The sequence below is a fragment of the Melozone crissalis genome, unplaced genomic scaffold (genome assembly GCF_028551555.1).
Source record: "Melozone crissalis strain CALT ecotype California unplaced genomic scaffold, PUWL_Pcris_2 ptg000004l_1, whole genome shotgun sequence".
In the NCBI taxonomy this organism is placed as follows: domain Eukaryota; kingdom Metazoa; phylum Chordata; class Aves; order Passeriformes; family Passerellidae; genus Melozone; species Melozone crissalis.
Window position 1 is genome coordinate 38802685 of NW_026535782.1, and position 13527 is coordinate 38816211.

The 13527-nt window shown below is 41.5% G+C and overlaps 1 protein-coding gene across 1 annotated transcript in view; it reads left to right on the forward strand.

The window, feature by feature from the left end:
• Positions 1 to 13527, forward strand: part of UTP20 (UTP20 small subunit processome component) — a 63133-nt gene that overhangs the window by 22657 nt on the left and 26949 nt on the right. Inside the window, exons 20-29 of the mRNA XM_054271354.1 lie at positions 300 to 379; positions 1045 to 1288; positions 1836 to 2045; positions 3777 to 3867; positions 5593 to 5678; positions 6269 to 6394; positions 6930 to 7096; positions 7611 to 7819; positions 10704 to 10847; positions 12761 to 12840. Of these exons, the coding sequence (XP_054127329.1) occupies positions 300 to 379; positions 1045 to 1288; positions 1836 to 2045; positions 3777 to 3867; positions 5593 to 5678; positions 6269 to 6394; positions 6930 to 7096; positions 7611 to 7819; positions 10704 to 10847; positions 12761 to 12840 (1437 nt within the window). The remainder of the gene's footprint in view (positions 1 to 299; positions 380 to 1044; positions 1289 to 1835; positions 2046 to 3776; positions 3868 to 5592; positions 5679 to 6268; positions 6395 to 6929; positions 7097 to 7610; positions 7820 to 10703; positions 10848 to 12760; positions 12841 to 13527) is intronic.

Below are 13527 nucleotides of genomic sequence, written 5' to 3' on the forward strand. Positions count from 1 at the left end.
TTTGATTCTATATGATTTGCTGTACAGAAGTCAGTAGAAAGCTTGAGAATATTTTTACTCAATTTGAGTTCATTTGAAGTCATGGAATACAACCAGATTATTTTAATAACAGTTGACATTTGGGATCCATGAGAAAAGGCAAGGAAGTGCTACAGCTGCATTGTGCAGATGTCCTGTTTCTGGACAGCCACATTAAAGCAGTGATCAAAGCCTTTGATTGTGGTGGTTGATAACTAGCTGAGTGACGCTTGCCTTTTCTTATCTTCCTTCTAATTTCATGCTGTATTCTGCTTTGTTAGTTCTCATGCAAAGGAAATGGAGAATAAACAGTTCTGGAAGGTCCTGTATGAACATTTGGAGAGGGCTGCTAGCTATGCTGGTAAGTCACCTATCCTAAGCATGGTTATCATAGCAACCCAGCTAAATGGTGAATTATGTGCCTGCTTTTCAAGTTCCCCAAATTTATGTGTGATGGGGGAATTCAGAGCCAGTACTGCTGTCATGTCCAGGTCAGGAGTGGAGTGACTTGTGAGGAAGCTGTGTCTCCTGTCCTAAACACCAAGCAGTAGCTGGAAAAGGCCACCTGCATTACAGGAGGGAGTGGCAGGTTGTTGGAAACCCTGCAGCAGTTTCATCTTCGCTTAAGGCTGGCACTGCTCAGACTGGTCAGGAGCAGTGACAAAACCTGTGTAATGGTGCAGACCATCTTCCTGCTCCGTGGAATTTCTGCACACAGTCCTTGTGTGTGCTCTTGAGGTTTACCTATGGGCATATACAATCTAATATTTCAATACAGAGTCACAAGTGTGCAGCCATTTGTGAACTTCCCTGTTACACAGGGGAACTGAGCCCAGTAGAGAAGTGCCAGGGTTGCAAGGCATCCTAGAACGCTTTCTAAGCAGTGTGTGTCTTTCAGGTCAGTGTTAAATACAGTTGTGTCTAAACAGGTGCATGTCACCAAATGTATTACTTTTGTAATGGGGGATGGATTCCTTGCTATTGGTGATGAAGTAACCTGAAAAGATTTTCTTATCTCTTCCGTAGAAATGGAGCTGCAAGATGAATTAGATGAACAGGAGGAGAGCATTGCTGAAACAGAATGTGAAAAGATGCCAGAAGGAGAGGTGGGGACTGTCTTTCTGGAGCAGCTGAGGAGTAGAACAGATTGCAGTGAACGGCTGGACCACACAAATTACAGGTTCCTACTTTGGAAAGCACTGGATAAGTTTCCAGACAGAGTGGAGCCACAGTCGAGGGAACTTTCCCCACTTCTCTTGAGATTCATTCGGTAAGGAAGATTTATTTTTCAGTTGAGTGGACACATTGCTTTCAATGTGTTGCTGAGCTTTAAGATGGGCTATCCCATTACAGACTTTATTTCTTGAATGACATGTCTGTTTCCAGTAGAGATAACCTTTTAATTGGACTGTGGATTCTGTTAGAAATGAAGCAGGCTGAAATGAAACTTACAGTAGTAGGTCTCTGCTGCTCATTCATTGACTTGACATTGTTACTCTCGTTACTCAGTTACAGAGTGATTTCAGTGGAAATGAAGTTCCTCTTTAATGAAAACACACTTTAGTTTGGAATCACAGAATACCAAAGTGTTTTTCCCCAGGATGGGGAAAATACTGATTTTGTTAGAGGCTGATTCAAATTCCTGCCCCTGGAGGAAAAGCAATGGTGTGCTTGCATATGTGTGCACGTATCAGACAGTATGATGGACATAATAAGATGTTACAATAAGAATGGTGAGGTTTTTAGTTGATGTTGTTGCCCTGAAACCTTGAGAAATGTTATGCTTCTAATTCCTTCCTTCTTTTTTTTAAACACAGAAATGAGTACTACCCAGCAGATTCCTTAGTGGCTCCATCTCAGGATCTCAGAAGGAAAATTAGTGGTACCATAGCAGCAAAACAAATACCCACTGAAGAGGTGAATGATGTTGCTATGGAGGAGGAGGAGGAGGAGGAAGAAGAAAAGGAAGAAGGGGAACCAATTAGTATAGGAGTACCAAAAAAGAAAACAAGAAGAGCTGCTGCTAAGTAAGTATTTTTAGTTTTCCCTTTTGCTCTCATGGAAAGGCAGATTCAGCAGCTCACATTGAGATACAAGCTGTGGTTTTGTATATATTATTTTTTCTTCTTTTGCTTGTGCTTCATCATTTCTCAGCGGATTACAAGTCAGAAATTCTGCCTGTACAGTACTAAAAATCCAAACACCTTGCCCAGGTTTTATCATTATCTCATTACCTGCTGACCTGTCTGTGGTGTGTTTTACTTAAGCAAAAAATGTGTAGTATTCTGAAGTTTCCAGAGACTCTTGTACCTGATTTCCCTGGCTTCTCTGTGCATATCTGTTAGTCTTTGAAAACTGTGGGCATTGCCAAACACTTCAAAAAATTAGATTATTTGTTTAGATATAGAATATTTGGATTCTGGTATAGAATATTGAGATATTTAGGTATAGAATATTGGGATTCTGCCATTTCCTACCCATTATAAATCTTGTCTTCTTAGGGACCAAGGTTTTTATTTGATAGACTGAAGCTGCATGTTGCTGAATGCCATTGTTGCAGTGCTGAATGCCTGAGAAAGTTGCTCTTTATATGAATTCTCCCCAGTGATGACCTCTGTCAAATATCCCTTACAAACACAGCACAAAGATTTATATTCTGACACTTCTTCTGCAAAGGATGGCCCTTGTAATGACAGAGAACTTCAAAATGTCGCCTTATATGTTGGAACAAGACAAGTATACAAGTATTTGATATGTGACCTAAAGTGCCATTTCATCCCAGGTGTCCTATGGGTGTTTCATATTTTTTCCCATATTCTGGCTTGTATCTGCAAGTTATCAGCAATTAAAATACAGTGACAGTCCAAGATATTTTGTTGTTTTCCCAGCCTCCATCTCAGAACATCCGTGCAGTGAAGTGGAAACATTAGCACCCGGTAGCTGTAACAAAGGCATGAAAGATTTACCGGGGGTGTGTTAATGAGTTGTGGAGTGACCTCCCTTCCCGGGTCAGGCCAGTGCCAGGGAGGACTCCCTTGTGGGGCTGCACTCTTTGTCCTGGGAGCACCTGCCCCAGGCCCCCTCTGGGATTCCTGGAAGGCATCCTACTCATCCCTTGTCTGTGCCCAGCCACGGAAGAGGGTGGCCCAGCTCAAGTGTCTGGAGGATTCAGTGTAAATTAGCAGCTGAATGAGGACAGCTTCTACCAGTTCCACAGCACACATGGTAGAGGAGATCTCACTTATCCTGGTCTTCTCTGTCCCTTTCCATGAGGAGGACGTGGGGCAGATGTGAGGTGACCCTGCCAGTGCTAGAGGAACTGACTCCCATCTGTCCCTGCAGCCCAGTGCTAAGTCCAGCACAGTCTGTGGCTGAATGCAGCCCATCACATTGGTAGGAGCAACATGGGCACCAGTTATGGACAAGTGAATAAACAAAGAGATAAATACAGAGTTTTGGTGTTCTAGGCTGGGTTGGCAGAGAGAAGTAAGTTGCATCCTGACTGTACCCCTTTCTTGTGAAAAAACTGAGCCTATCCAGTGCTGCTGAAGTAAAGGCGTTTTCTGTGCAGTGAAGTGATGGCTGGAAGGAGCTGCTTAGGGAGCAGGACACTTCTTGAGACGTCTGAAATAATGCTGAAGACTTGGGATCCTCTTGTGTTGTGTTTTGTTTTCTTTCTTGTTAATGAATTTTAACTTAATTTCCTCTTCATTTGTCTCCTGGATATTTTTTAAAAAAATCATTGCTTTGTTTTGCAGGCAACTAATAGCCCACTTACAAGTTTTCTCAAAATTCTCAAATCCTCGTGCATTGTTTTTGGAGCAGAAGTTGAATGCCTTGTATACCCAGGTGAGGCTATCTGCTTACTTTTAGAAATACTACTAATAAATCAACTCTTTCTTATTTGAGTGCCATGTCTAATACTGAGGAAAGCTGTCATTTTTTGATCTCAGCTGTGATAGCTGAAAAAGGAGCTGTCCTTGGGAGGACATTCTAACAGGCTTCACTTGAAATGAGCCCCTTGGGCAAAGACCTGCTTAAGATACCTGGCTTAGTTTGCCAGGCACTGGCAAACAGATCTGACAGCTGACAAGTAGTAGTCTTTGGCAAGGTGGAAGAGTGGCTGCAGAGTATATCTGTTTCACTTACACTTCATGCAGGATATGGGGAAGGATTTAGAATCCAAAATTTGGGGAAGATCTAAGGAGATTTGTCTTTGTCTATAGTGTTTTGTATACTAAGAGTATGGCCAGTATGTACAAGAGATTTTCAAGCATCATAAAAGGAATTTCTTCTTGAAGAATATTCAATTTGCTTGAGTCTAGGGATTTCCCTGAAAGAATTGTCAAAAATATGACTTCAAAGAGGGATTCTAATTCTTTATTTTGCAATCCTTAAAATGGTTTTGTTTTTTAATTTTTTAATTTTACAGGGTTGTGTTGGTTCCCAGTTTGTGGATTTGTTCAGGTCATTGGGGTTTGCTCTCTTTGTTCCTACTTTGTTTTCTGAGACTGTGGGTGTTGAAAGCTTCATTCCTTGGTCCCTGAATTTGACAATCTCTAGTAGACATCCACTCTGTTTCAGTCTATCTTGAAGAATTGCTTAGAAAAACAGTTGATCGATGTATTTGCTTGCCTGTGTTCTTAGCAAAATATTGGGCAGTCGTGTAAAGGTCACATCACTGTGGGAAGAACAGCCTGGCACAAGAAGATTATTTCATCACTTACTGTTTGCATTTCTGTGTCTTAGTACATGCATTGTCACGGCTGGTGTGTCCATCTGGCATAGGGACGTCATGGCAAAGTGACCTCTGATGACACTTGCTGTGCTATTTAGTAGGAAACTGTAGAACTGATGAAGATGCAGCCTGGGGAAATGATCTGTATTTCTCAACCTCTTTTCCCTGTCCTAATGAATCTCAGAATCACAGAATATGCTGAGTTGGAACAGATCCATCAGGATCATTGAGTCCAGTTCCTGGCCCTGCGCAGGACACCCCAAGAATCAACCATGTGCCTGAGTGCATTGTGCAAACAGTTCTTTAACTCAGGTAGTCTTGGTGCTGTGACCACCCCTTGGTGTTGTTTAGTGCCTAGGTTATGAAGAGTCATCTTCAAGAGAGGCCAAGTCTCACTGAGACCTTTGCATACCAAGTCTTCCAAGTAGTTTGTGTTTGTCACAGGAAAGAAATACAGATCTCTTGGAATGGTTTGGGTAGTCTGCTTTTTAATCCAGTCTTAGATACACAGCGGATAACTGTGATAGTAAATTGATGATAAATGCAAACTCATGATGGTCCAAAAGACATCTATGAAAAACATAATATTATAACTATTCTATGTAGGTAGGAAGGAAAAGTATATATGAACTGTCAGCAGCCAGGCCCCTTTTTATGAGTGGAAGTTGTGCATGTACATCTTGGCTTTTTAATGGCAACACATACATTCTGCTTCCATTTTAATAAGCTAGTCCAAAACCTGCTTGAGCCTGTAGCCTTTGGGTTGTTTCACTATTTTCAGTAAACATTTCTACTTCCTAGATAGGGACTCATTTTCTTTCATTTGTTATTTGCAGTTACTGTCTCATCAAGACCAGAATGTACAGAGAATAGCTCTTGACTGTATAATGACATACAAGCATCCTCATCTACTGCCATACAGGTAAAAGCTTTTATTTATTTTTTTATTTATTTATTTATTTATTATTTTAGCATTGGTGAATTAGCCTGCTATCATATCAGAAGCCTGCTTTGGGGTCAGTTTTATTTGGGGTCCTGTATTTGTTGAAGACGTATATTTAACGTTTCATTTTAGTCAGCTGTATGTTTTGTATCTAAGAGAGGAAATCAGATCTTGTGGTTGATCAGTGTCTCTTTTTTGTTTAGAGAAAAATAGCAACACTTTCATTCTGTACCAGGATAGTGTCAGTAGTGTTAGTAGTTCCATCATTTTCGAAGATGTCTTTTGTACTGATGATTTATAACCACCCAAAGAAAGTGACAGCGTAACACTGTAGTTTAGAGTTAAATAATTTCCTTGGAATACATCCAGGACTTACTTGTCTACATCATTAGCTTGAACTTACTAGCTTTTAAAATATTTTTTTAAATAAAAGAGTGAAAAAGTAGTACTTTAATATTTTGTATACAGCAAGGATACATAGGTTGGTAATTAGATATAGATGCATTTGTGTGTGTATCTGTCTATTTGTATAACCCTACCTGCTCTCAAATAATGTTTATTACTCTCAGGGAGAACTTGCAAAGGCTACTGGAGGACAAGAGCTTTAAAGAAGAGATAGTCCATTTCAGTATTTCTGAGGAGACCACGGTAGTAAAAACAGAGCATCGACCAGATCTCATCCCTGTTCTTATGAGGTGTGTTCTCAAGTGTGAGTTCAAAAGCTTCATGGCAGAGTACCATGAGCAGAGAGATGTAATGCTGCTTCTCATTTTGAATAATTGAGATAAACCCATGCTTAATGCTATAGTTTGATTACTTAGTTTGTGATATTCTGTATGGTTTTCTTATTAACACATTTATATAATGTGTTATGCAAATGGTGTTTTCTTTAAAAACAACATTTTGGCATATACTGTTTCTACTAAGGATTGCAGAGAACTGTGAGGACATTTCAGTTCATTGAGTGTTGCCAGCTATTTGCAGTGATGTGAATTGTCCTGCAAGGTAACCAGTTTTATACCTAAAGTTTCCAGCAGAGCTTCCATTGTAGAAGCAGAAGCTGATCTTTCACTAGGATGTTTTTGGGCAATATGTAGTAGTTCAGTGGAGAACCTGAAGGGAGAACTTTCACTAGAGAATATTTTTAAACTGAGTTTCTCCTGCAGAATAAGAGGCTGGAAAACAGATGGCTTGCTGAAAGCTAATGCAATCTCTTTCTGGTTCTTGAAGAATTCTCTATGGCAGAATGAGAAACAAAACAGGGAGCAAAACACAGGGCAAGTCTTCAGCGAGCACTCGCATGTCGATCGTTCTGCGATTTCTGGCCGGCTCGCTGCCAGAAGAGATCCGGATGTTCTTGGATCTGCTCTTTGAAGCTGTGAAGCAATTCAGTAATGGTAGGTAGGCTATAGAAGCTGGGGGTGTGATATGTCCTGACTGTAGAGATGTGGGAGGTTAAATAGGCTTAGTACCGTTATGTGCTTCAGTTTGTCTCTTAACCATGCCTTGAAGGGATGAAAGTAAACCCTTGGTAAGGACTAGGTTTCCCCTAAGTTTCTCCTTACAAAGCATGATTGCTCTGTTTTACATGTCCAAGGTCAGAAAAGCTGAACAACTTGCCACAACTGTGCAAATAAGTTGTAGCAGGCCAGGAGTGGATAGTGGCTGGGATCATAGGCTAGCCTGAGTATCAGGGCAGTAAAGAGAGCTTGTAAAGTGCTCTGATTCTGTAGAAGTGGGAGACATCTAAATATCAGAGAGATGGAGAAACTGTTCTTATTTAAAAATCTGATTGTGAGGATCTGTAATTTAGGGCCAAATTCCACTATTTTTCACTGAGAAATTATTCTTGGTAGTGGGTTTCTCCATGGTGCTTCCCTAGGTAATTTGCTGTTCCTTTGCCTATCACAGGGCCTTGCCAGACTGCAGTCCTTCAAAGTATGTCAGAGTTGGATTTAGCTAAAGTCCTGCCTCTTGGGCGTCAGCATAGCCTCTTCAATGGTCTTGAGGTTGTGTTGAAAAACATGGGACATTTGATCCAGCAATACCTGCCTGAAATTCTACAGATTCTGCTCTGCATGACTGCAGTGGTATCCTGCATCCTCCAGCAAAGAGAGAAGGTACAGTATGTGCAAACAATATACAAACATGTAAATTAAGTTTCTTTCTCTCCTCCTCTGAGCTTACACATATAGACAGAGCTTTAGTGATTCAGATCAATAAATTCAGCTTTATTGATAAGTTGAATGCCATTGTGGAGTGAAGCTTAGCAATTAGAAGTCTGTCAAAATAGAGGCCTCTGGTACTTGTCTGAAAGTGCTACAGGGCTCAAGCAGTGTAGGCAGGGCTCAAGCAGTGCAGGATTTAATGTACTTAGAAAACCGATTTGAACTGTGTTTTTGTTTGAACTACTGAAGAAAGAGTTGGAGGTGATCTCTGTGCATTGTTCCTACCTGTTTTTTGGAGAGATGGGCATGAGAGAGAGATAAATGTTCTGCTGTAAGCATGTAACAAGATTTTATGGCTGAAAGTTGAAATTTGCCATAAAGATGGAGTGTCTTGGCAGTAAGGATAAAACATTTGAGCTGGGGAAGGAGAGGTTTAAAGTTCCTTGCCTGAAGACATTTGAGCTAAGCTTGTCCATGAGGTGTTTTGTTGCAGTGCTAGACCTCAGAGGAGCTCAGCATTGTGGATGATCACAGTGATTATCAGCCCTTTGTGTCTCCTGTCATGGGACACAGGAGGGACATGACTACCAGCCTTGCTTTCAGCACACTAGAAGCATCTTCAGCTCTGTGTCAGGAGTCATACTAATCCCTTGTTACCATTTGGGTCTTAGCCAGGTACCTGCAGAGCAGTGGAAATGATTTTTTCCCTTGCTGAGCAATGGCTGTACATGCAGAAGGGGTCAGGTGCGAAAAACATCCTGTTAAAGATTGGTTGCACCTGAAGGTGGGGCATGTTGGTTTATTGCTGCCCTGTATGCAGGGAGGCAGCACAGACATCCCTGAGCTCTAGTCCAGCTACTTGGGGTCTCTTGGCAGCTGCTCAGAAAATGTAACACTGAGCCAGGCTTTTCTGTCTTCTTGGTGCTGGTGCAGAGCCTGCTCATGTATTAGGTGGGAAACAAGCAAACTGCACAGTCATCATCATCACTGTGGTGTTGCAAGGTGTTAGGAGATGATGGCCTGAGCAAGTGGGAATGAATGTTTTGTCACCATGAGCATGTTCTTGCAAAGACCCAGCTGTGAGCATTTGAGGTTAGAACTTGCTTCGAAAAAAATCTATCAAACAAGCAAATCCTTGCAATAGGCAGTATTCAAGGTCTCATAGTTGCCTGCAGGCTGCGCAGAACCTGGTAACTGTCTTAATTTACAAAGAAGATGAGCAAATTGGAGGACGTCAGCATCCCACAGTCTGACTTCAGCAGCGCATTGCATATGCCTGCATGTTTTCAATGAGAACAGGAGACAGGAGTTCTAAAAGCTGCTTCACTAACTGCTAGGAAAGCCACATTTTGCCAGAGTTGCTACAGTAATTCTGTCATGGTTGTGTAATATCAGGATTGACAGTCTGTTGTTTGTCTGAACTTAATTTAGCACTTCATTAGCCCAGGGGCTGTTAAAAGCTCAAGTAAGAGTGTGAGAAATCTGTTTATCTTGACTAATAATTAGAAGACATTCTTGGAGTTTGAGAGTAATTTATTGCAGACTGATACTGCCTGGAGAGTTAAACATCAACTTTGACCACTTTAAGACAAGTTATTAATTTACCATTTGTGGATGCTGTGGGACAGAGAGAGAGAAATGCTTACCATTTCCCATAATCAAATGCTTACCAATGTCCCATAGCATCCACAACCATTTCCTACTGATTGTGTTCACTGTTGAGTTTCTTTGTCCTCTCAAAGGCTTGATCTCAGAGAACTCATGGTGATTGGATAGTGTGAAACCGAAAATGACTTCACTTGGAGGTTGCCATTAGCAATAGTATCCTGGTTTGTGCTTTCTTTGGGCTTTCAAACAGCTCATTTGCCACCTGATTGCACTCCATTGTACACTTTCAGCATAGCTCGGGAGGTCCTGTTGCAAGAGCTTGATCAGTTCCTTCCACCATCTCCTCTTTGTCTTTTTTAATTGTGATTTTATATTCTTGGATCCTCTTGTGGTGGATCATGAAATGGGGACCCAAAAGAGTTCCAATATCAGACAGTGGCTTTCATCTGCTCTCATGTGGCTTTGTTGTTTCTGAGGCTGAAGTTCATTACCTCTGCACTGTGGAACTACTTCTTGTGCTCATGGCTGTGAGCTGCATTGCACAGTATGGAAATAATTTAGGTTACTCAGGTCAAGACTCCTCTCAGGGAGGAGAGTCAGAATGCAGCTCTGCGTGAATTCCCTTACTGAAATGTTTTTCGAAAGAAAGGCTATGGAACATAGTCACTAAATGGGTACAGGAAGCACCTTTCTGTAACAAAATGCTATAGCCCCCACCCTACTCCACTGGAAGACATAATTCACATTCTTTCCTTCTCTGTCCGCCCCCCCCCCCCCCGCTTCGTCTGTTGATTTCTTCCCAGAAGATCTCAGTGTACAAAGTACAACTTCACTTTGAAGAGGTGATTTCCGTCCTTTCAAGTGTAAAACAGAATTGTTTAAGTGTCAGTGTTGGAAATCTAGTTAATTGCAGTGTAGCTTTCTGCATTGCATCCAAAAGGGGCAGATGCTACAGGGTTAAACCTATAAGCATGGACCTTTTATGACCTGAAGGAGTCCTGTGTAACTGACTCGGTGCAGGAACAGGCAGGCCCCTTCTAGAAACAATTAGGTCAGCTCTGAGGTGTACATTGCTACTGTGAACAAGTTACAAGAGAAAACAAAGGTTTCTGCAAAGAATGTGTCTGGATGTGGTCAGTCAATTGCTGGTTTAATTTCAGAGCAAATAGTTGGTAGTTGTTCTGCCAAGGTCTTACTGGGTTGGGTTTTTTGTTGGTTTTCATTACAGGTCCAACCTAGGTTGATTAATCCACTGAAGAATCTGAGACGTCTTGGTCTCAAGCTTGTGGCAGAGTTTTTTTCTGATTATGAGACCTACAGCTTTAGTGTGGAAGAGATTGATGCAGTTTTCCATGCTGTGGTATGGCCTCAGGTAAGTATTTCTTGTTTTTCCAAATAACTTGTTTGAAACATGTACCATGCAGAAAACTCCAGTTCTACTCCAGTCCATCATGTCAGCTCTGTCCATCGCTAGAGTGGATGTGGCCTTGGACAGGTTGTGGCATCCCAGTGTCTGTGCAAGGCCAGCTTCTTGGCTCTTCGCTGATTAGTCCTGGAATAATCAAGTCACAGATTAAAGTACAAATTAATTCATCTGAATAAAATGGATGCCATTTCTTTGTTCTTTAACCACAGAAGCAGACTTCTTCCCTAGATGCTTCAAGGAAGCTAAATAATACGAGTCATTTCTAGGTGTACTTTGCTACTTTTCTGTGTGACAGTTGTTGGTTAGGGGACTGCAGAACAAAAGCTGCTGCAGGAAAGGAAGGACCCAGGAGAGTCTGTCAGTGGGCTAAGTGGTCTTGAACCTGCTTGCCAGGAGTTCCATGTGAGTACAGTGACAAAGCACAGGCATGTGGCTTTTATCAGAGAAATTCAGATCACCTCTGAGCTTGGAAAATGCACTGCTGTACGATGAAGAGAGAACACAGGATTTAAAATTAAATTATATTGTCTTTGTCAGGGCAGTGGCTGTGGGGTTGTCAGGGAGTGCCTGTACCAGCTGCTGGGTTGTCTCTGCTCTAAAATCAAGTTGTGTCCATGAAAGGTTAACTGAGTAAGAGGGGCTGACTGCCTGTGTGCTCTTCCATAGAGGCTTTTAAGGTATCCAAATGCCCAACTTCCCTGCAGCAGAAAAGCCTGTTAAAGAGCACTGGTCTAGTTTGTGAAACAACAGAGCTGCTTCTCTAGACATTGTGTTTGTTTACTCCTACAGTGTTTCTCTTCTCTACCAGTAACAATATGTGATGTATAGTATGGTTATGTGGACAAACAGTAGGTAAAAAGTACCAGGCAGTGCATATAGCTCTGTATTGCCCTGGGCAATGGGGAAATGCATGTTCCTGGTTTGTCCATGGAGTCTTCTTACAGCTGGGGTGCTACGTGGGAAAAGCAGTGAACATTTATTGCAGTTCCAGAGCAGTTCAGGCTATTGCAGTTCCAGGCAGTCAGCAAAGCACTTAAAGCTTTCATGGAGCACAGTGCTTGCAAATTCTGAGTAACTCTGAACAAGGTGTACTTTTGTTACTAAATAGTTAGAATGCCTCTTGTCCTTGCATATGTCAGGAAGACAGATGGTTTTGAAGCTTGGATGGTAGTACGATCCAGAAGCTCCCTCTGGAGTCTTTTCTGGTGAACTTCATGAGGATTTGGTTTTGGCAAAAGAATAGTTTTGACTTGTGTGCTTTCCTTTTTTAAAACTACAGAACTGAGGTGTGTAAAACTGATGGAGAGGGCAAATTGGTTTAAGCCTGTTGAACCTGCAGTTGGAGTTTGCTGTTGTTCATAGCCCAGGATTTTGCTGCAGAGACTTGTTAGCAGCAACACAACCCCAACACAGGTGGGGTTGTTTTGGATGCAGAACCCTGTGAGGTGATCCTACCCCAATAAGATTTCCAGCCTCTCCAGTGAGGCTGTGGAGATACAGACCAGGTGCTGCAGGCAGGGCATAGGAAGTGTGGGAGGAGTGAGTTTTGGGTGCTGTGCTTGAGATTTTCTAGGTATGTCTGGGAGAGTTATAAGCCTCTGTGGCAAATGTGAGGTGTTGTGGGAATCTAGTTTCAAGAGAAGGCAAAAATGGTAGCTGGAATACTGTATAAACAGAAGTGAAATTATCTAAGAGTCATTTGACAAATATTGAAGAAGTTGGAAAATTGCCTTATAAAAGGTTGAAATTACTTTATAAAAAAGGTAAACTGTAGAATGTGAGGTCTTTGCTAGAGAGGACGTTTTCAAGTGGCTTTACTTACTTGTGTTGCATTGGTATCTGATTTTTCTCTCCTTTAGGTCTGCAGATTGGCTTCAGAGAGTCAGTATTCTCCAACTTTTCTGCTCAAACTCATTCACACCTGGAGTAAGAACCCCAGGTAAGTGTTCTTCTGGCAAAGAAGCCTAAGTACTTCTGAATACATAAAACTCAAGGAAGAAAGAGCACACTAACAGGCTATGAATAATTGTGTCCAAACCTGTATTTTCTTTTTCCATTAGACTCTAATTCTTTTGATAGCAGTCAAAGCAGCTGGGAAGCTTTCCAGTTTATGCAAGAACTCACTTTTTTAATAGGCTACTTTTTCCATGTATTAATAACTGAGAACATATGCAGCCCAAACTGAACTCACAGGTGAGGAGGAGATCTGATTTCTGAGGGATATATTTGTCTTGACCAATGACTTCTTAGTCTTGTGAGACGGGAAGTCAGTTTTACCATATATAATTACGTTCATATTTTTAGAGTCTCTATTACTTTCTATTTTATGAAAGAGTATGGGCAAGTTCAGCACAGAATCCGTGACTGAGAATCTGTTACTGAAAGTTGTAAAAGAGCTTTTTTTGATTGTGAGAAGTTCCAGCTCAACGGTCTTGAGTGATTTTTGCCTCTTCCTCAGACTCACTGTTTTTCCTTTGCTAAAGTACCAGGTGTTTCTTTTGAGACACCTCATTGGTAGGCATGAAGATGTTATGCACAAACTTCTGTTAAAAATGATGTTGCATCACTAGGTTAGGAGCAGACTAAGAGGAGACTCAGGCTGTGGAGAAAGGATTAGAAAAGGGAC